Source organism: Myotis nattereri (assembly GCF_964212035.1).
Source record: "Myotis nattereri genome assembly, chromosome: 18".
NCBI classification, from domain to species: domain Eukaryota; kingdom Metazoa; phylum Chordata; class Mammalia; order Chiroptera; family Vespertilionidae; genus Myotis; species Myotis nattereri.
Window position 1 is genome coordinate 23,590,406 of NC_138093.1, and position 23,369 is coordinate 23,613,774.

General features: G+C 48.5%; 1 protein-coding gene across 1 annotated transcript in view; it reads left to right on the forward strand.

Annotated features, from left to right (window-relative positions):
• CACNA1E (calcium voltage-gated channel subunit alpha1 E) overlaps window positions 1–23,369 on the forward strand; it is a 420,129-nt gene that overhangs the window by 231,447 nt on the left and 165,313 nt on the right. Inside the window, exons 6-8 of the mRNA XM_081111805.1 lie at window positions 1,673–1,776; window positions 3,112–3,264; window positions 4,421–4,602. Of these exons, the coding sequence (XP_080967931.1) occupies window positions 1,673–1,776; window positions 3,112–3,264; window positions 4,421–4,602 (439 nt within the window). The remainder of the gene's footprint in view (window positions 1–1,672; window positions 1,777–3,111; window positions 3,265–4,420; window positions 4,603–23,369) is intronic.

Here is a 23,369-nt window from a genome sequence, read left to right on the forward strand (position 1 = left end):
CCGCTCCCTGAGTCTCTCCTTCTCAGATGAGGGCGTGGAAGTTTGGGAGACATGGAGAAGACGGGAGCCTTGCCTTACTCCCGAGATCCTTAATGAGAGTAGGATATCTTTCTGGTTCTTATTTTGAGGTTGGATTAGTAGAGAATTACAGAATCTTAAAGTTCAAAGAGATCTCCATTGGTCCTTTAAAATATTCTTCAACCCAAGTGGGAACCCTCTTAACTTCCTAATAGATAGTTGAGTACTTTTAATGTTAGGAAGCAGACTGCTTTGGTGCTGGGCAGCTCTTCCTGTTTCAAAGTTATTGTTCAGGGTTCTGATGTCCTGGATCTCTGTGCTTTGTTCCTGTGGACTCTCTATCTGCTTCTTAGAGATACTGTATAGCATAAGGCTTTCATTCACATTCTCTTTCAAGTACTGAAGGCACTTCAAGTATCTTCTTCAATACTTGAAATGTTTCAGAGGATTCTACCAAAAATAATTAAGTGGAATGAAGTATTCTTGGCACCCTTTGACTATGTAGATAATTCACTTTTCTAAATGACTCATCCCCCAACGGTTCCAGATAGCTGAAATTGTCCTAGAGTGGTTCTGAGGGAGGTCAGGGACTATCCCACAGAGAGAAGGCTAAAATTAGAGTTGCAAAAGCAATTTCATTAATGTTTGTGTTGGATGCAATGTCTGTTTTGCACATTATAGTGTACAGGCCTCTCTTGATATTCAATACCCTGTCATTTTATTTTTATACCTAGGCCTTGATACTCCCCCGTTCTGTAGAGGAGGCTAGTGAGCCTCATCGAGGTTGAGTGACTTGCCTAAAGTTGCCCAGTTCAGGACTTAATACCCAGTTCTCTTGACTCTGGGCCTTTTGCTGAGTTTTCCATTAATACTTAAGTGTCTTTGTCTCTCCAAAGTATCTGCAGTGTCATGAGGTTATATGAAATAAATTGTCTCCTCAAGACAAGGAACTTGGTGTCCACAATTTAATAGGATTTTTATAGTGTGTGTGTGTGTGTGTGTGTGTGTGTGCATGCCCGCACACTTCTTTCTGGCTATGGCTGTGGAATGTGGAAAAATGGAAGCAAACAAACCAAATCCAGGTCACACAGTGATTCTAAACAAGTATAAATATGCCGTATGGGGACCAGTAGAGTTATTCCTTAATTATAAGCATCCCATCCGTGTGACTGATTTGTCTAGTTAAATTTAAGTGTCAAGGTGGAGAAGGGTGAGTTACTCCTTTATTGTACTTAATCCAGAGGAATTTTCTAAAGGAGATATGAGAGAGGGGAGTCTAAGACAATTCTGAAATAAGAAATGTGAGGGCTTTGGTGGGTTGGAAAGCGGGGAAGGAGGTTTGCAAGGAGCAGAGAGCAGTGCAGGGAACAGGCATGGGACAGATGCTGGAGACCTGGATTTGGAGACCATGATTTGGAACTAGGATTCTGACCTGATGATACGTTTTCCTTCTTTGCAAAGCGAAACCCATGGGGCTAAATTTAATTCCACTTGGAACCACTGGTGATTCACCCCAGCACAGGTGCGCCCACACACAGCTGGCGTCAGCTCGGTGTGCTTTCCCGCCTGATCCTTCTTTAACCCAGCTTCCCCCCTGGGACAGGGAAGAGAGCCAGACCCTGCTAACCTTGACCCTCTGTGTCTCCGTCTGCAGCATCCTGGCCACTGCGGGGACCCACTTCAACACACACGTGGACCTGAGGACCCTCCGGGCCGTGCGTGTCCTGAGGCCCCTGAAGCTTGTGTCAGGGATACCCAGTAAGCACCATCTTTCTTCCTTCTACTCTGCTAATAGACTCCCGACATGTCCTCGTCTGATCCTCGTCTAAGAGAATGTGGGGTAAATAAGAGACAGTGTCTCCTGGGAGTTAGCTCCCCTGGTAATAAACAGTGTGGATGCAACAACCGGATATAACATTTCTTTTTGAAACTTAGCAGCTTTTTTTTTTTTTTTTGATTTAAACATAATGAAAGATCTTTATAGAAACTTGGGAAAATACGTGAAGTGATATAACATGAAAATGAAAAGCCCCCGTTATCTTATCAGAAATAACTTTTTCTTTTTTGTTAATCCTCTCCTGAGGATATTTTTTTCCATTGACTTATTTATTTTTTTTTTTTAGAGAGAGTAGAAAGGAGGGAAGGAGGCAAGGGAGAGAGAGAGAGAGAGAGAAACATCCATTGGTTGCCTCCCACACACGCCCTGACTGAGGCTGGGAATCAAACCCGCAACCCAGGTACATGCCCTTAATTGGGAATCAAACCCCAGACCCTTGGGTGCAAGAGCCGATGTTCTAACCACTGAGCCACCATCCGGGGCCAGAAAGAACTTTTAACATTTCTGTATATTTTTTTCTGTACATTTTAAATATAATTGTGATCGTTCTGTACATATAGTTTTAGATCCTGCCATAAGTATTCAATTTTCCTGACATTAAAAAATTCTTCCAAAATATAATTTTAAAACCTATGTTATAGTCTGTCATAGGGGTCATGACTTGTTTAGCCATTGCTGTGTTGCTGGATATTTAGGCTATTTGCAGTTTTTCCTCCCAACTGGGAATAGTGCTGGGGCAGACATCTTTTTGCTTCGATCTTATTCACATCTCTGGTTATTTTCTTTGGCTAGAATCCTAGAAGTACAATTTCCGGGTCAGAGATATTTTATGAATCCTGGTTACACTAAGTCTGCTCTCACAGCAGCGACTGGGATGGCCGGGGCTGAGATAGGAAGATGGGGAAGATGAACTCTGACCTTGCTCTCACAAGACTCACAGCCCAGCAGGGCGAGGACTCACAGGCTCATTGTAATGAGTGTAACCTACAAGAGGAGCCTGAAGGACAACACGGGTGAAATAAATGAAGGGCAATAGGCATGCACAAGGTCAGGGTGAGGAGAAGGAAGGGACTGATCCGTGGGGGAATTCAGGATGGCAGTTTGGTTATCCCTTTGCAGACGGTCTTTGCCATTTCAGGATCAATGGTTCTTTTCCCTGCATCACTTGCCCTCCTCCTGGGAGAGGGGAGACTGAGCCCGCGCTGGCAGGGGTGCCAAGTGAGGCTCCGTTTGTCATCCTCTTCCCTTCCTTCCAGGCCTGCAGATCGTGTTGAAGTCCATCATGAAGGCCATGGTGCCCCTTCTGCAGATCGGCCTCCTGCTCTTCTTCGCCATCCTGATGTTCGCTATCATCGGCTTGGAGTTCTACAGCGGGAAGCTGCACCGCGCATGCTTCATGAACAATTCAGGTGCGCTCCTAGGCTGTCCCCTGCTTCTTCCCTTCTTCTCCCCTCGGGTCACTGGTCATTTCAGGGCCTTAATGAGAAACAGCTTGGAAAAGTCTGTTCTATTCCAACCCTACAAAGAGAACCAGAAACTTCCTAGTCAGCAGATCTTTTGAGGCCCAACCAGCCCAGACTAAACATCCCTGTTGAGATTGCAAAGCTAATAACCTCCTAGGTTTACAGTTGGAGGATGTCAAACAGGAGGTCTCAGCTCCCCCATGCATGGCAGAAGGCTATCAGGAGGCTGTCAGAAACTGTCTGTCTGAAGAAAGACCCTGTGTACAGTGGCCTCTTCAACCCACAGGCCAGGGAGACCTAGGAGTTCCATGGAGATATGTTTCCTTCGTGGTCCATCTCATGACCTTCCTCCCTCTCTGCTGTGACCCACACACAGTGTGGAGGGACGGAGGCAGCTCTGAGCTTGGCTTGGCAGGGGGGGCCTTGGGGACTGGTGGGGTACCCAGACTCCAAATACTTATCTCTTTGTATCTCATTGTTCTTGGCAAGTTGAGTAGCGTGCCCTAGGAGGAAAGAGGATGGGGAGAGGTTGAAGGAGCCCAATTAGGTACTGTGTTTTTTTTTGTTTTTTTTTATGAACAGAATCTTTAAAGGACACCTTACACTTGGATTTTGATTTCTGATTTTTGTGTTTTATTCAAGACCAGGAATTTAGGCCAGAAAAATAAAAAGAGTTAAGACTCACCAAGGGGACTGTAGCTTATGATTGTCCCCAAGAGGCCCAGAAAGAACTCAGGACCAATCCTAGTGTCTGAGGTTTAGAAAATCAGTGAGATTCTGCCTTCACCTCAGACCTTTCTGTGTGACCCCGTCCTGTAAATTTCTGGTACGCAGGTGACGGTGGAGGCTGTGGCCGCAGAGAGTAGGTGGGCCATGTGCAGGAATGACTCCATTTTCAGAGGAGGTTGAGAAACACCGGGTTGAACACGTGGTATGCGGAGCGTGAGGTGTAGAGAGGCCAGAGATGGGAGGGAGCCTGAGACAACGAAGGACACACCTTTCTGTGGGAAATCGAGGTGCATGCTTGTGGCTTCCTGAGGTCATTTCCAGCTCATGCTAAACACCATGTGGTTTATTCCCCTCCCTCCACATGTGCCTGCAGGTATTCTAGAAGGATTTGACCCCCCTCACCCGTGTGGCGTGCAGGGCTGCCCAGCTGGTTATGAATGCAGGGACTGGATCGGCCCCAACGACGGGATCACCCAGTTTGATAACATCCTCTTTGCTGTGCTGACTGTCTTCCAGTGCATCACCATGGAAGGGTGGACCACCGTGCTCTACAATGTGAGTAGAGCTGGCGAGGGGCGGGGGCAGAGGACAGAATTGGGGCATGAGGCTTCTGCATTGTTTGGGCTGGTTCGTCTGGGGAAAGGGATGGTTGGGGATGTGCCTGCATGTGTGCAAGCATGTGTGCCTCTGTGTGTGTGTGTGTGTGTGTGTGTGTGTGTGTGTGTGTGTGTGTACTCAATCATGGGAAATCTTAGCCTCCATTTTCTGGCCCCTTGCTAAGTGGAAGTACACAGCTTCTTAATACAGGAAATTACAACGCGTATTGGATGGATGAACAGCTAGTTAAATCAGATCAACTCAGCAGTTATGGAGTATGTTCTGTAACAGGTTTGATGTGGTGGTGGGGTTCGGTAAGGGGTACCAAGGGGTACATATTTCTTGGTTACTGTCTTCCAAGAACTTACCATTGGTCTGGAAAGATATTGCCGTAGTTCTTAACCCTGGCTGCACTTTGGAATCAGCTGGGAGCTTTAAAAATTTACACCCCCTGGGCTCCACTCCAGACAAATTAAATAAGAATAGCTAGGGGTAAAGGCCTGTCATTGATTTTTTTTCCTAAGGCTTCCTAGCTGATTCTAACATTCAGCCACTGTCAAGAACCGCTGCATTATAGGCACATAAGAAACGTACTTAATTGTAAGACTCACGGTAAGACTCACTAGGGATGCTGGTGAAATATTCAGATGTGCAGGCCCTTTCTATGCAGGGTGTGAATAGCTGGTGAGCTTTTTACAAGTGCCCTCATGATTCATATGATCGGACATGTTGGAAAGGTTCTGAGTGGGCACACAAGACAACTGACTGGCTGTCGGGGATGTTAGGATTCCTGCATGGGGCCAGAAGGTAGGCAGGTGACCACTGAAAGGCGTGGTGCAGGTCTGAGTTCTAAAGTAAGACAGGGAGCCCTAGCCGGTTTGGCTCAGTGGATAGAGCATCGGCCTGCAGACTGAAGGGTGCCAGGTTTGATTCCCGTCAAGGGCATGTTCCTTGGTTGCGGGCACATCCCCAGTAGGGTGTCTGCAGGAGGCAGCTGATAGATGTTTCTCTCTCATCAATGTTTCTAACTCTCTATCCTTCTCCCTTCCTTGCTGTAAAAAATCAATAAAATATATTTTAAAAAATAAAATAAAGTAAGACAGGGTCCGGGGTGGGTGCGATTTGATGCCCGAGGAGCCTGGGTGGGCAAAGCCATTCGGGCAAGTTGCCTTTGTGAGTAGGTGCTTACAAAGGTCTGTACCCACTTATGCAGCCAGCCAGCCCACCTGCAGTCAGGTACCTTTGGAACGCTCATTCCTCTTACCTGCATTCCCACAGCTGCCTTTACCCTAAGGTGCCCTCTGTTTCCTTTAACCTAGTTTCATTGCATAGAATGTTTTAGGTGGGGCAGAGTGTGGCTTATGCAAAGCCCCTTTAGAAGGTGCTCTGGGCATAATCTGTACTGGAGGGAAAGGAAATGTTCAATCTCAGGAGAGACTCCACCAGATTGTAGTGCCCGAGGAGCCGGGGTTTGCGTAAAGCCTGTAAAGTAGGTGCTTAGTGAATGTCCGTCACTCACCTGGATCCAGCCCCGTACAGGCTGAGCAGGGCAGGATGGAGCTGGCAGAAACGGAGTCACAGGCTGTTGAGCTAGCGGTCGAAAGGACAGTGAGGAAGTCCCAGGACCCAGCAAGCCCAGGGGTTACGTGTGACCTAGAAAGACCTTGCGGACACTCTGGGATTCTTGCCAGCTGCGGTGGGGTGGCAGGAAGGAGGGAAGAAAGGCAAGATGGATGAGTGCTGTCACTCCTCATTGGAGATGTGAAGGATGTTTTGAGGCCATGTCACTCAGATCAGCCAGGCGCCTCTGGGAATGCCAGCACTGGCCCCACCGTGGCGGGTGTCATTAGTGGGGCTTTGGGAGTGATGTAATTCAATTATATGTGTAGACTCACCTAAGTGATGTGATAAATGCATGGAAAGCCTGAAAGGAGAAGTGTTGCTTTTGGAGATACAGGCGTGACCTGCTGGTCCTCCAGAGCCAAGGCTCAGAGGATATTGAGACAGGCAGGAACACAGATGAAGAAACACTCATCACTTCTATTAGTTTCTTTGTTCATTCATTAAACACATATTAAGTGAGCATCTACTACATTGCAAGCACTATGCGAGGAATTAGGAAAACAGGGAGAAAACGAGTACCATGATCCCTGCTCTCATGGTGCTCTCTTCACATTCCCATTTCTCCCTAGTTATCTACCCAACATATGTATGGAGGTCACACAGACTGACTAACCCTGCTCTCGTCTATAGTTTTGTGCCACCAAGGAAGTGGGGAGAAGGAGGTCAAGCTGCAGATCCTCTGAAACCTGTCACTCATGGGCTCCCAGCCAGCCCATCAGCCATTGAACTTCATTGTACTGAATGCCTCCTGCTACCCCATGACTGGATCCAGGGTCGAGGGAGCTAGTTGAGCGGTAGGGCTGGTTTCCAAAAAGCTGCTGGCTGCTCATGGGCAGAATGACCTCATGTCCACTTTGAGATGACATCACTTTCCAAAGCCTTGGCTCTAGGGGCAGGGCACGGAGCCAGGAGTCCACAGCAGAGGCGGTGGCCATAGTGAGGTGGATGACTACACCTCGATTCAGGAGAAGTTGGATGGGAAAGGCTCCCGTTTTTAGCCAGTGGCCCAAGGACCAAGTCCGGATCCCTGGGAAGAGAGGGCCAGCAAAGGCTGGGCTTCATCTGAGCAGGGAACTGGGGTGTGAAGCAGCCCCAGGCGGTGCTCTCTGCTAGGAGCAGACACATGCTCTGGAGTTAGGTTGTCTGCTCCTGGGGCAGTAGGTTCAGCGTACTGGTCCCTTCCTAGTGGTGGGCACAGGGCTTTTAATCTATATCATGCGAGCTTTTAATTTCCCCAAATTCATCTATTCAACTTGGACAGGAAAGAGGGTCAGGGAGTGGGAGAAAAATGACTTAAATAGTACAGGCTAATTTACCTACCAATCCTTTCAGTGAGCTCTTGCCCATTGAAAGAAAGTGTGAGATGAGAGATGCCTGGGATCTTGGCTGAAAATCGCAGATTCTGGTAGTCCATGTCAACACTACCTGCGTAGTTTTCTTCTTTTAATATCAACTCAGAGCTTTGTAATGACAACATTTTGCATATGTATTAGAACTGGTTGCACACCATGGAATGAACAATGAACAACTCGTCAACTTAGTATTATAAATACATGTCTATATATGTATGTTTCTACAGATCCAGAAATCGCTCACTGTGCCATTATCACCACCACCATCACCATAAGGTACAAATGTAGATTGATGTCTCTTTTCTGCCACCCATTCTAGGAAGGCTCAATGCATCCAGCTGCTATTTCCTCATACCAGCCACAAGGAAAAGGGGAGCCCCTAGTTCCTGGTCCAGCACCTCTTCTATTCACTGGCAGCAACAAATATGGGAGATTTATTGGCGCCAATTATGCCCAGACCAGTAGGAGAGCCTTCAAGTTTACTCTGTACATAGAAGCTCTGGCAAGCATGTGGACTCAGCCTAACCTTTTCCTATACAACTTAAGTGCTTTTCTGTGTTTGCATCGCTTATCTGCTCCACAGACTCTTCCTAAATGCCTCCCGTGACCTTGTGGTGCCCTGCCACTGATTACTCTTAACTTCATTTGCATGCAGCTTATTCCTTATAATGCATTATTGTAAAAGGGGCAGGAAGGTTCTCGTTGCCATGGCAACCCGAGTCCTCCATGCCCAAGCTAGTCTCTACCAAAATTTCCACTCTGCTTGGTCAAACTCCAACTGTATTCTTGGCTTCCCTCTCCTCTTATGGTAGGAAGAATGCAAAGCAGTGTGTGGTTCCGCTGGCTGCTGCTTCCTGTTTTGACTGTCTCTCCAAACAAAAGTCTCCTCAATTTGCAAAGTCTCCCCTCTTCTTACTAGTTTAATTCAGGTATTTCTCCTAATCTGGATAGGGGCTCCTTCGCCAATACAATATGTTCTCTCCAATCTATGCTGTTCCCTCTACAGATGCGACTGTGGCTCAGGAATTAGCTTCTAACCCTCATCACCTGGGCCAGATGGGACTCCGAGAACTGGCTTTCTCCTGGTTCTGGTCTTATTTCCCTGTCGTCATCCTGGGTGTGTGTCACCTGCTGTTTGTGTTATGAGGACACGTACAGGTTCCAGAGGTTTCCAGTCTCTGTTCATATTTCCTCTCATCTGGGCTCTTAAAGTCCAGTATTTTTTCACCTGTATTTCTGTAGCTTGAGCTATTTCTCTCCTCACTTGGTGTTGATAAACTTATGCAGATACAGACATTTCTTGGAGACCTGCTGTTTCTCCAGCGATGCAGGTACGCCAGCTGCATCTGTTATGACTGCCCGGGACGCTCCATGCTGCTGGGGTGGAAGAGATTTTTATAGCTTTTACTGGCTTTTGGCAAGAAGAGGCAACTATAGTCTGGATGCTTTCCGAGAGTCTTCCTGAGTCCTCAGGAGCCCTTTGGTCTGTAACATGCCTATGGCTCTCCTTTAAGTTGCCTATTCCCAGCTGCACATGGTTAATATTTGTTAAATGGTGAACAGCGACTCACTTTTGCCTCGTTGACATTTTCCTTATGTGTGGCATGCCTAAGAGTAATACCCTATCCGAGATTGATGAAGAAAATGCCATCTCCAACTTCAGAAGCTTCTCTGGTTTTATGGTATCTACAGAGAACGCCGCTGGTTCTGGGGTCCATAAGACCAGGGAGTGTGTTTGCACATCTTTGCTCAGCCCCCCTTGCCCACCTCCTCCACATGCCCCGGGAACAGAACTTATGTAAAACTCACTTGACAAATAGGGCGCCGGAGCCTCCCATCATTCTATGGTGCTAGAGCAGTAAGTGCATAAGCTGACCTCAGATCAGGAATATGGTTCGTAAAATGCGTAGATTCCTGTGTCCAGGATTAGCCATGCTCTAGAAGAGGCTTTTCTTTCCCCACGTCCCTGTCTACACTGCCCTGTTCCCGTGTCCCTGCAGGAGTCTTGGACCCTGCCATACAGGTCACCCTTGGAAATTGATACTAGTGTCTGTTCATCTGTGACTTGCCTTATTCACAGAGGGGCTGACAGGTGGATCCTGGAAGTTAGTCTGTCCCCTTTCCCCATGAAGGCTGAGAAGTGATATGGGTTGGGAGGAAGATTAAGACTTGAGTTTGGACATGAATGAAGAATTTGCAATGCTCATGATATGGTGGTGTCAGGAGGGAGTTGAATAAATGAGATGAGAGAAGTCTAGGCAGGAGTTTTCAGTGTGTAGATGGTATTGAAAGTCACAAGACTGGATAAGACAGAAAGGAAGTGAATCTGTAACTGTTGGGAGAGAAGAGGGTCCAAAAGTGAAATTCAAGGTTAGTATGTTGGTGAGTTGAGGAGTTATCAGGGAGGAGGCGGAGAAGGAACAGTAGGGAGGAGAGGTGAAAGTCAGGGAGTGTGCCAACCTGGAGGCCAAATGCAAAGAGGGCTTCAGGAAAGAGGAGACAGGTGATACCGGAGTCAAATGCTGCCAATGGGTCGCCTACGATGACAGCTGAGGAACCGGGGGCTGTTTGAGTGGAGTTGAAGGCTGGATACCTGGTTGGAGGTGGTTTCAAAAAGGCTTGGAAACAGCGAGTACAGACCTTTGTGTTGAATTTTGGTTGAAAGGGAAGCAGAGAAAATGGGGCAGGGGGAAATGCCATTCATTTGCTGATGAGAATAAATCCTTCAAGATCAAAAATCATTGATGGTGAAGGAGAGGATAGACAGCTGGTGGAGCTGCCTCCTAAAGCAGATGACAAGGGATGGGCTTGAGCCATCAGAGCCCACGTGGAGGGCTGGGCTTGCTCGGAGCTCCACACTTTATCACAGCCCGGAGGGAAGGCGCAGGGTCGCGGCATTGGCATGCAGACGTGGGGATGGTAGCTTGTGGAAATTCTCCTGGTGCTTCTATTTTCTCAATGAAATAAGAAGTAAGGACCTTAGCGGAGGGTGAGAGGAAGAGGATGTTGGAAGTTTGAGGAGAAGGTGTGAAATCGTTTTCTAGGAGAGTGAGGGAGTAAGTGGAGGGGGGTTATGATGCCGTCCAGTATTCAGGGCCCATTGGGGGTTAGTGGTGATGAGATTGCAGTGAGACCGGGGATTGCGATGTGTTTGCCTCCAGCCGCATTTGGCCACTGAGGTTCAGGCAGGACGTAGATGGAGAGTTGGCTTTAACCAGAATGCTTTTGCCAGGGGAGTGCAACAACGTGCCAGAGGGTCCAGGCTAGGCTCTTAGCATGGCAGTGGGCTTGGGGCAGAGAATATGGAAAGGGAGTAGAATAAATTGGATTGCAGGCCCTTTTGGGAATATTATTCTTGAATCCCCTGGACAAATTCCATCTGTGGAGTAAGTTGAGAAACCTGTCTTGTTGCACAGAGGAAGTAGGAAGTGAGTTCTGAAACCAAATGTTCTGATTTCTAATCTGCTCAGACTGCCTCCAGCAGAAGCAGAGTGAGTGTGTAAAGTGAATGAACGAGGTGAGTGTGTGCCCAGGTGCAGAGTGAGCTGCGCCCAGAACGGTCCGCACACCTCCTGAGCCCTCTAAGGTGGCACTCCTGGGCGCCCGGCTCCAGCCCGGTTCAGAACACTAGCTTGGGGGAACATTTGGGGACTGACGCCCACCAGGCCCACCCATGTTCCTCACGGGCATTGTCCTCTGTCACGTTGTTTTCCTCCTCGGAGTGTCTGTCTACATCTTTATTAAACACATTTACGTTTGCAGCTTCTGCTGCTGCCTCTGGCAGCCTGTTCTCCATGTTAATTACTTGTCCTCTCTCTCAACCCTGCTGGGCCGGGAGCCTGGACCACAGTCCTCCCCCTGTGGGAAGAAACTGTGGTTTTCTCTTTCTCCTTCACACATGTTTTTCCATGGGTAGCTGCCTCCGCCCTGAAATTATTCCTACTCTTTCCTATCCATCTGAATAATTCCTCAAACCAGAGAGGCCCTCGTGTTTGGGGCTTATTCCAAATATGCTAAGTTTGCCTCCTGATCGGGTGCCTGAATTTCACACCACGCACCAGGCCAGTCTCCAAGTCAGGTCTGAGCAGAGCCATCAGGCTGGCTCAGGGCTCCTTTCTTTAGCCCACTCTAATATGCAGTTTAATTTCTGATCTGCAACCAGAGGCCTCGGGTGCCTGACGTGTCATGCGGTCTCAGGCCATAATCTCTCTTTTCTGAGTCGACACCAGGCCTTAGGATTAAAGGGCAGAAATGGACTGAAGTGGTGCGTTGGTGACTCAGTGGCTGTTTCAGACACTTTCCACTGGCTCACTCTGGAACCCAAATCCTTACAGAGTCTCGCCAGACAGGGATGGCACCGTGCCTGTCGCTGGCACACTGGGCAAGCCAAGAGGTCTCTGTTCATTTTCTCCTCAATTTATCATTCTCTGGAAAAGTATTTATTGAGCCCTTTCCGTGTGGCCCATCTGAGAATCGCTTGGGGGCAATCAGTGTCATTGCAGATTCCTGGGCTCTTCCTGGATCTGAGGATCCAGCAGCCCCAGAGGGGGAAGAAGGACCCTGTGTTTGTAACAAGCTCCCCTGTAGTTCTGAGGCCGCTGATGTTTGAGAGCCACTGTTCCACGTGACCTTCATTACCAGGCTTGGGGAGGGCAAGTCGGGTAGCAAAGTGGAGAGAATACTGAAGAAAAAGCCTTCGCCCTGCCCCCTGCCCCACTGGACGGGTTTCCATGAGGTCAAACTTGAGTCAGCATTTGTCTAATATAAAGTGACGGATGCGCAGGGGTATCTCAGGGAAGAGGGCCAAGGCCCACTGGCATTGCCATCGTCCCTTGCTCTCTGGGTCTCTCTTTCTCCCATCTCCCATCCCCAGGTCACTGCCCTTTGCCCTGCCAGGGGACTTGCCGGCTGAGATCCGTAGATGGCTTTGTGGCTTCTACAACATTTGTCTCAAATTCTGTTTTCGAAATAGATCTTTTTACTGCCACATTATCTTAAATCCAAGATATACGGTCCCGATAAGACCTACTACAAATCTAATAACAGCACAAAAACCCTACTACATTCTGCATGTTACACATGCCTATATTTGAGCTCTAAAACCTTCTGTTGTGAAGAAAGGTATACCTTAGAATTGAGGAAGTAGAACATTGCAAAAAGAAAGCCACCCTAATTTAAAAAGTCACACATAATCCATGTGGTAGAGACTAAATTCTCGCCCCCGGAGACCACCCATGGTCATGCCGGCTTCATTCCGTTCCGTGCAGACCTTGTTGTAAAGCTTCTTTGTTATCTCCGCCTTCATTTGAACTTGGTGTCAATGTGCTATTGATTAAACAATGTGTGATCTGTGTTAGTCTTTTAAAAAAGTCAGGCCTGAGCTTGTTTGCTCACATCAAGTGATATAAGTGAGCACACTCTAGCTCTTCTGTGTGATTCAGGGTTTTCTCAGTACCGTGAAGCTAAAACAAAATACAGAAGTGAACCGGATGCCAAAGCTGAGTTGGGACTCGAGACAGTCACCTCTCACCCCGGCTTCACATGTTCTCCCCTCCTAAGAACATTCTCATATTTGGAGTGATTGATGCTACATCAAATAAATGTTTTCTATTATCATTATAAACATATTTATGTTAAATACTTTTATGCCAGAAGGTGTCCATGTTTGTAAGTGATATGCATTTTGTAAGTGGTTCTGAGGAAGATCTTGTTTGAAAAAAATGATTTCTGTGCTAGAGGTGGGATACCAGGGGTTAGGAATTCGGGTTCCATCTTTCCCTTTCCTCCCTGTGTGACTTGGGCAGTTTACCTCACCTCGAAGCCTTCCTTTCCCTACCTGTAAAGTGAGGGTGATTATGGCACCTACCTCGTCAAGTTGTGGTGAGAACTGAGATGAGATGGCACATAGGAAGCACTGTGGTGTCACATTATCATTCAGACCATCATGTGACAACCGCTCACCCACTGCAGAGAGGCGAAGCTTCCTCTTCCGCTGCCCGCTGTACAGATCAGACCGTCTCTCGGCCTGGCCACTTTGCACTTTGCATTTGCATCGTTGCCGGTCTAGCATCCATGCTCTTTGAATTACCTGAGCTCAGTGTTTTCTCTAAAACTTTGGCGTCTATTCCTCCACCAAGTCTTCCCTGACTGTCCCTGAGAAATTCTAAGGAGAAGAATTTCCTCTGAGCCCTCTCCCCCAGATCCAATGTTAGCAGCCCTCATCTGGCTTTTCCCAGAGTCCCTACTGGTTGTTGTCTGTTAGGTTCCTCTGTCCTCTTCCCTGTCGAAATGCCATTCCGCGGCCCGCCTCAGGCACGTGTCCCCAGAGCTGGGTCAGTGCTCAGTGAGTGTCCACCGATGCTCTGACTGCACCGAGTGCCCTAGGACCCGGCAGAGGGGCCTCGGCATGCGCAGCAGGGTTCTGTCTTCAGATGAGTGAGCTGCTGTCAGCAGGGGGCATTGCTCACGCCAACCCTGGCTGTCGCCCCCATCACTGCTGGCTGCTCTCCCTGCTCCACTCCAGCCCACCTCCCCGCCTCCTGTGACAGATAGAGGGAGAAAACCAACCAGCAGCGGGATGGTGATTTATTCGAGTGTTTACGGAGGGTTGGTGTGTAATTAGCAGTTTGCTCCTGTGACACAGTTGGCCTCTCTGGCTTGGAACCTGGCTCTGAAATACTCTTAAAGAGACCCATACCTAGGTGATCTGGGAGATGGTTAGGGATCTGGGGCAGAAGGAAGAAGAAGCAATGCCTGTCTCTGTGATGAAACATGACCAAAACAGCACCCAAATGGAAGACTCCCTCCCTCCCCCACAAGTTTGTTTCTTCAATCACCCTCTTGCTGAATCCACCTTTGACTCGGACCTTTTTACAAGCTCCTCTTTTTACCTTTGTGAATATCAGCTTGGTATCCAGTGCCCACAGTGAGGATCAGGACACGGCCACTAGATCCCCTCTGCCACAAGCCCCGCGATTGCAGGCAACACGCCTCTCTTCCTAAGTGTCCACTCGCTGAGTGAATAAAGTGCATTCGTGTAGTCGTTAGTAATAGGGGTCATACCGCCTGCTGTTTCTACCACTAGCGTCTTGCAGCAATTACATGAGCTAAAACATATGAAAGCGCTTTGCAAAACACACTCAGCCCTCCTGTGTGAGTGATCCTTTTATGACTTTTTGCTTCCGTGAGCTGTGCAGGTAGAGACTTGGTTCTGCTAAGTGAGCAGGTTTTTTTGTTGTTGTTTTTTTTCCTATTCAAAGAGAATGGCTGGTTCCTTCAGGGACACAGAAGGCAAATTCTCGCATCATGTTTCCTGTTCCGTGTCCTGGGTGTTCTCATAACATGTGCTTTGGCTTAGAAATAGTGTTGTTTCTATTATGTACATGTTGAAAAACATACCTGTATTTGGTATGAAAATGGCTGTGAATACCATTAAGCGTTCATCCCTGCTCTTGCTAACTTGCACAGCCTGGGACTGGCCGGTGCAGTGCTGGTGCCACAGCCACGGCCGAATTCTGAGGTGGGCTCGGGTCTGCGCTTCGCACTCAGCAGGGCAGACCTAACGTTTATCTGCAGCGTGTTCCCGAGTGGTTGGGATGGAGCCCTTGATAAACTTTTCACCAGATTGGCATAATGAGAAAATAATGACACTATAGTTTTTCACGACTAAATTTGTTCAACTTGAAGGTGAATTTTTAAAAAAATGACAGTGGTCTTTCTTGGCAAAATACAAAGTTAACAAGCCTATTGCCAGCCTGAATTCTTTCGTTTTCATTTCGTGAAAAGTCTCTGATCTGTGAAAGCTAAAACAGCGTGTGGTAATGTGGATTTTATTTAGCTAATAGATTAATCCATTAATGTAATTATTTGGATATAAGTAACTTACTTGTGGATGCACAGTTTGGCTGTCAGCTTGGTGCTTGAGTTTTCTTTTTGTCATTCTGGTGACGTTGAACTTTTTACATTAATTCCAACAGGAATTACTAGTTGCTTATGTGACGTGTCACCGAAGAATGAATATCTTAGCAGACTGATTAGGCTGGTACGGTGAGTACCATAGGACTAGGCAGTGTTGGACATTAAATTGTGCTCAGAAGACTGGGTTCGAGTCCAGGCTTTGTTTTATACTAACCCCCCGCCCCCACACTGTGATCTTGGGCAAGTCATGTGACCTCAATGAGATGCATTTTCCTCTTCTGTGACATCAGAGCACCACTTCAGTACTAAGTTCATATCACGACTGTAAGAATTAAGTAAGCATGCTGATGTGAAAGTGCTTTGTGCACTGAGATATGCTCTAGAAATCTAAGGTATTTTTAAAATACTTGATGCTTTTGAACAGTTATGTTAGGGTTTCTATTATTGAGTCCACAATGCACATTTTCTATCTATCGTCCTTCAGTGTGTTTTGACAGATATAACCAACTGGGTCCCTTGGAAGAAAAGTGGAATATATATTCAAAGCATTGTTGGCATCTTTCTCTTTCCTCTGTGCACAGAGCATCATAACGCCATGACCTTTTTTGAGCCATTTCCTGAGTAATTTGTATAAAAACAGCAGGCCCAGCCAGTGTGGCTCAGTGGTTGAGCATCAACCTATGAACCAGGAGGCCTCCAGTTCAATTCCCAGTCAGGGCACATGCCCAGGTTGCGGGCTCAATCCCCGTTGGGGGCATGCAGGAGGCAGCCAATCAATGATTCTCTCTCATCATTGATGTTTCTATCTCTTCCTCTCCTATCCTCTCTGAAATCAATAAAAATATATATATTTAAAAAGATCATGCTCCCCAAAGAGGCAGGCATCCAGGGCACCTCCTGGAACTACAGAGTCCCTTGCCTCACTGAGCCAGCAGCCTTGGTCTTCCCTCAGGACCTCAATCTACCCAGGAATGGGAACCTTACCTGCCACCCTGAGCTCCTAGAAGCAGCTGTGACTGTCAGCACACGGGGCCTGGGAGAGGTTACCGCAGAGTAATTGCCTGTGTTTAGTCTGTGTGTGTTTGTGTGACAGCGAGAGCGAGGGCGCATGCCTCTCTTTTGTACCAAGTTATTTATTGCATTAGGGCTAAATAAATTGCAAAGTAGGTTATTTAAACTGGATCGCAGGCATCTTCAGCAAGGGGGGGAAGTGGACGAGTGCACGGTAAAGAGGAAGACAAGTGGGAGGTTGGGATGAGGAGACTCAGAGGAAGGGGCCCAAGGAAACAATGTGGGGTCCTCCCATCAGGAGGGTCCGGCACAGGTGTGCTGTGGGGCTTGCCTACCTGGAGCTCCTGGGCTAAAGGATCTTCTAGAGCTTTCTCTGTCTCTGGCACTTGGGAAGTAGCCACCTGGGGATGTATCTGGATTTACAATTTCTAAATAAATAAATGAAGGCCTGGCCTAGCACTGCAGTTTTCACAGTCTGCAGTGAGCTACCCCACAGGTTTGGTGCCTGACATGATCACAAATGTGCCGGGCCTGTGCACCCTAACAGAGGCAGCCAGGTAAGGGAGTGTCCTCAGGGCCTACGGTGGTCACTGGACCCAGACGCGGATTCAGGGGTCTCATCCGCCCAGGCGTGCGCCTATGCGTGCACATTCAAGCTCAGCTCCCTGCAGGTCTGGGCAGCTCTTTGTCATCTCCAGCAGCACTTGGTGGATCAGAATCGCGCACAAATTCTCTTTTGTACCGATTTGATAAAGGGTCTTTCTTGAGCACCAGAAGTACTGTACATAATTCATTACGTGAAGCAAGATGAAGTAGAAAGAGTGAGAAAAGGTAATAAATAACTGAGGCACTCAAAGGTTCAAGCTTTGTCACAAGCTGGGAGCATGAGTCAGCAGCACATATGTCTTGAGGGGGAGCTTTGCACAGGCTGGTTTGGGGCTTGGGGGTCTAGGTGTCCAAAGAGGAGGGAGAAGGAGGGGTGTGGAGGGGAGAGCGGGAGGGGCAGGGAGGAAAGGGGCAGGGCATGAGAGGGGGTGAATTCTAGCTCTGCCCTGCCTCCTCCCCTTGCCTCCAAGGAAGGAAATATCCTGGGCTTTAATCATCTCCCCATCTCTCGTTTCTCTCCCGGTTTAATTAAATTCCTGTTCTAATTTGGAAGAGCTTGCATATCCTTTTCTGCTGTGGTGACCCATCTCTTCTATGAGACCCACCCTGGCACTCAGAGCAGCTATGCCCTCTGTGGGGACTCGGTGCCTCTGTGGCATCTGCAGCCATGGGCAGTGCGGTGCTGAGCGGAGGTTGGCTCGGGAGGAGAAAGGGCTTCTCTTGCTGCTGTCAGTCATCTTGCTTCCCATGGCTTCAGTCTGTCACTCCTTCCATTCATACATCTTTATGTCGTTCTCATTGTGTTCCTTCTCCTCCCCCCGAACAAAACACACTTTGTTGGGACCTTTTTGAAGATTAATGCCCAAAAGAGAGATGAGAGACAAGGAGCACATGAGTAATAATAGTAGCTGCCATTTATTTATCTTGTACCTCCTGTGTGCCAGGCGCTGTTTGGCCCTTTACATGTAAGAGCTGTAATTCTCCAGTGATCCTGTGGTGGGCTCTGCTGGTTCCTTGTTTGACAAATGAGACGGTTGAGGCACAGAGAAGTGAAGTGACCTGCCCAAGGTTGTACAGCTATTAAGGTGGAAAGCCTGGATCGGAACCTAACTAGAAAAGCCCAGACTCTTCCATTACTCCCGGCTGCCACCGGTTAGAGCAGCGCGGGAGTTGGTAGGTGATTGGGCAGCTCAGTTCGACTCCAGTTACCCCCCAACTGTAGCGTGCCTCCCGACTGCCAGGACCTGTTCTCGGTGCTGATGGTGAAACAGATGTTCCCGCCCTCAAGGAGAGCAGACGGACTGTGTGCATTGGATGCCGCAATAACGTGCTGTGGCTCGAGTGCTGTGACCATGGCCTCATTCTGGGCTTCGCAGGGAACCTCCCAGTGGCATTTTTGGCAAAGTGGTTGCTTGGTGGGTTCAAGGAACGAAAAGCACTCCAAGAGGGGTGTGGAGAGGGAAGGCATCAGAGAGAGAGTCAGGGCGGGAGTACAGTGGGTCTCCTTGGGTTTTGTTTTGCATTTGAATGGGAATCTTTGAAGTATTTTGAGCAGATAAGTGACACAATCTACGCTGAAAGATTATTCTGGCTGCTAGGGAGAGCCGGCCCCAGTGGAGCAGGAGTGGATGTGGTTAGAAGGCAATGGTGGTGAGTCTGGGATGGTCATGCCGGCGGCGGTGAACAGTGGTCAGGTTGGGATGTATGTTGGAGGTAGAGCTGGTAGGGCTTGTTCATGGATTTAATGTTGCATAAGAGACAGAGGCAGGGACCAGTGATGGCTCGTCGGTTACATTAATGTGTTAACAGCGGTGCCATTTACCAAGACCGGGGGCCTAGAGAAGAGATAGGTTGGTTGGGCAGGGTCAGCGGTTCAGTTGGGGAATATGTTAAATTGGAGATGCCTGTTTGATGCCTATTATTTATCCAAGCTAGAGATGTCATGAGGAGCTAGCGCTTGGGGACTTGAGTCTGATGAACCTGGGGCACAGAGGAGAGAGCAGGGCAGGAGATGGCTATTTGAGAAGTATCAATGTATTCATGGTTCTAGAGCAGGGGTGGGCAAACTTTTTGACTCGAGGGCCACAATGGGTTCTTAAACTGGACCGGAGGGCCGGAACAAAAGCATGGATGGAGTGTTTGTGTGAACTAATATAAATTCAAAGTAAACATCATTACATAAAAGGGTACGGTCTTTTTTTTTTTTTTTTTTTTTAGTTTTATTCATTTCAAACGGGCCGGATCCGGCCCGCGGACCATAGTTTGCCCACGGCTGTTCTAGAGTTATAGGGTTGACTGGCTGAGGTCCCATAGGAAGAAGGCATAGATGGAGAAAAGGACAAGGATTGAGCCCTGAGAAACTACAACCTCATATGTCATTTGCACAGCAGTAGGGCTATTACTAAGGCAGTGACAACTTGGGGGTTTTCTCTTACAGCTATTTCTTCGGGGAATTTAGCCCAAATTTAGCATTATCACTCCTCTTAGGAAGTTACCAGGATAATAACATGCTCTAGGGCTAGTTTCTTGATTATGACAGGGACTACTTCACCATAGGGATGGGAAATAGGAGTTTCCCGTACCAGCCAATGAGCTTGTTTAGGATAGATAGACTCTCAGGTGTGGAGGGAGCTCTTTGGTCAGAAACTGTTCTGGTCTGGTTTATTTTCCTTTGGTCTGCTCCTCTTCTCCTATAAAAGTTACATCTCCCCCCAGGATGATGCTGTTTATAAAGCCGTGCTTTTATTTCTATAACTGTACTTCTTTTCATTCGACAAAATTTATTGATGGCCGACTATAAACTAGACACCGTGCTAAGGGCTGAAATGCTCCCTTTCCGAACTTGCAGCTTCTTTTATAATCCCTTTGCTGCTTTCAGCTACCTCCTCCCTCCCATCTGATCTTGATTTGTGTACATTTGTTATATATTCACCTGTACATCGTTATTCATACCTGTTTCCCACAGTGTATATTTTACCCGAAGGCTAACTTAGCCCACTAGAGTATAAACCTCAAGAGGGCAGGAATTTGTCTCACTTGCTGCTATGAATAGTTGCTGCCTAGATCAATACTTGGCACAAGGTACATTTTCAAGAAATGTTTGCTGATCGACTAACTGACGGTCCGGGTTCATGGGGTCAGACGGAGGTCAATGCACTGTTTCTCTTACAGCTGCTGTTACTCCCCCAGTTCTCTGGTGGCCAGGGCGTTTGTGAGCTGGGTGGCTGCCATCAGGGACCTAATCTTTGCTCTTAGAACAGCACTTCCATGCGAGAAGCCAGCTGGCCCCCACCGTGTTCGAGCCATTCACCTGGGTGTCCTTAGTAAACTGACCATCCCAGGTCAGTTTGAGTGCTATTAACAAAAGCACCAGTCATTCATTAGAGAGTGCACAGGACCCATATTTATGCGTGAAGGTAATATGGGGTCTCCAAGGGACAGGGAGGAGATCAGAATTCCCAAGGGGGCCTCATGATGCCTTCATCCAGGTTCCGAGCTGGAGCCACAGCACGCCTCAAACGCCGCTGGGGAGAGTTTGAATCTGTGAATGAATTGGAGGTAAGAGAACCTACTGGCCTTAAGAATTGGGAGACCTCTTATTTATATCCTTGGGGCTCTACAGGGTTGTGAAAGGACCACGGTGGGGAATCAGAGTGTTCTAAGCCCTTTTATAGATAGAAATGCACTGATTTTCCCCACAGCCCTTTGAGATAGGACTGTTATATCCCCGTTTTACAGCCGAGCAAACCACTGCAGTCTGTCCCTGGAGTCTGTGCTTTTAGCCCTGTGTTACAATGGTCTCAAAACGAGTATCGCTACAGGGCCATTGGGAGCAGTTGTTTGATATGCTTACGTGTTGTATTTTGATTTGTGATCTTGTTGTAGGAAGTAGCTGTGTGTGAACACTGCAATTAGTATTTCCAAGAGAGAACCGGTCTCCCTGCCACTCTCACTGCTCCTCGTTGGAGGCTTTGCTCATGACACTTTTATTTTTATTTTTTGGTATTTTCATAAGAGAGAATGTTAAAGTAGGACTGTCCTTTTGATGAATGTCCTGGAGGGTTTGGGACACTCGAAGACTAATCAGATGCTGTTAAGCATATTTCACCTTTGATCCTCTGTACTGAGGAATTTTAATGACCCTGGGAGGGTTCTGTGGTTTTTGGAGGAGCCCATTGCCTGCCTTCCCATCTCTGGTGATGTGTTGGATCACCACCAGGTGCCCAGGGCAGGGTGATCAGGTCGGCAGCAGCCGCCTTGAGGACCTCCGAAGGCAGCCTAGGCAGAGAGTGGTGGTAGAAGACGCACAACCTTTAAATTTTAAGAGAGGGGCTAGGCTTCTAGCATTGGCTGGACTCATCCTGATTGGAAAGGAAGCTCCTCGTTGCGGCCCAGGAGTGGTACCCATATGTCCAGCTTCGAGCCCCTGCGCCACCTGCAGCCTGTAGCAGATGAATAGTTTTACCCTGGCCCTGCCTCAGACCAGGGTGCCATCCACTGCCAGAGTGTGGGCCTTTGGGGAACCCGCTGCACCTCTGCCAGCCTTCCTTTTGGGGCGTAATAAGGACCCTCAGACCCCATTACTTTCCCCAGATGGATCTGGGTCCAGCACAGGGCATGGCACCCTTCAGGCCGGCCTGACAGTGGTGTGTGTGTGTGTGTGTGTGTGTGTGTGTGTGTGCGCGCGCGCGGGGGCTGTGGAGGGGTTTGGGAGAAGGAGCCCAGTGGCTGCACTGTCCTCGGGGAATGTCTGGGAACTGAAGAGGTGGAGTGGTTGGGCTTGGCCCCTGGGGGCAGCATTACATCGGGGCCAGTGGCGTGTTTTTTCTCAGTGTCGGGCCTCACGCTGTAATTAGGCTCCCAGTGCCACATACTAATGACAAGGGTGAGCGGCTGCCAAGTCACTTGCTACGAAATTGGGTCGCCTGTCACGCTTCCTGTGGGACTGAGGTAGAACTGTGCTTACTACACACCTTGCCCTGGGTCTGAGCCCAGATTCCAGCTGGAGGGAGGACAGGAGGCCTCTCTGGGCCACTCCACTCTCCCGGGGTGGGGACTTGGCCCAGGGCTGCGTCCCTTAGCCCAGGAGGGCGTTTCTAATGGAGGTCAGAGGGAATCTTGGATCCTTTCTCAGTCTGATTTAGAACAAGGGGGGGCAGTGGTCCTAAACCCCGCATGTGTGGGAGAGACAAGGGGGCCCCACTGTCATTCTGAGCATGGGGACCGGGCCAGGCCGTTATCCTTGTCTTTGCGCAGAGACCCGCTCGCCATTGGATAGCTCTTCTCTGAGATGGGAATAAGAACTGTCCAGAGAATGAGTGAGCGAGGGAGGAAGGAGAGAAAAGAAAGTAATTCTGAGTGGGTGTGCATGCCCAGGCATTCATGCACTTAACCAGGGAGAGAAATTAGAACAATGAGGAAGAAAATGCAGCTGGGGAGAGGGAGGCAGAACACGGACAAAAGGAAGGACAGAGCTGCCTGAAGAAGAGAGAGAAGCAGGGGAGGGAGTGAGGAACAGGGGCAGAAAGCAGGGGGGCCAGAGTGCTGTGAGCGTATGTGTGTGCATGTGTGTGCATGTTTGTATCCATACGTGAGTGTGCATGTGAGTGGTGTGTGCATGTGTGCAAATGTGAGTGTGTGCACATATGTGAATGTGTGCATCTGTGTGCACATTTGTACATGTGTATGTGTGCGCGTGTGGTACGTGCATATGTTTGTGTCTTTGCATGCATGTGTTATGTGTGTGTGTGGTGCATGCATGTGCACACACTCCGTTTTCCAGGTGCTATGGCACCACTTATCCTGGAAGCCAGAGTGATGCCCAAGCCAGTACTAACACCTCAAGCCAAAACACATGCAAGAAGAGAATCCCTTTATTGTTTTCTCTTCCATATGCATTTGAAACAGGAATAACAATGGAAAAAGAAAACACGGGAAAAAGAGGCAGGGGGAAAGTCTGTCAGGAGGCATGAAAATTTAATCAGCACCCAGTGTTCCTAGCAGTTCGGGATCCAGCACAGATCGCATTGTCTGTCTCTGCGGCTCTTTCTGTCGCCTCCCAGGGGCCCTCGAGCAGCACTCGCCACTGCCCAGAGTCCGAAAGGCGGGCCTGGGCGTCCCTGTCCTGGTTCTGATGTGGTTGGGGAGAGGGGGCCATGTCTTGGGGAGCTTCAGCAGAGAGTTCGGGCTCTACCTCACGGGTATGCGTGCAGTGGC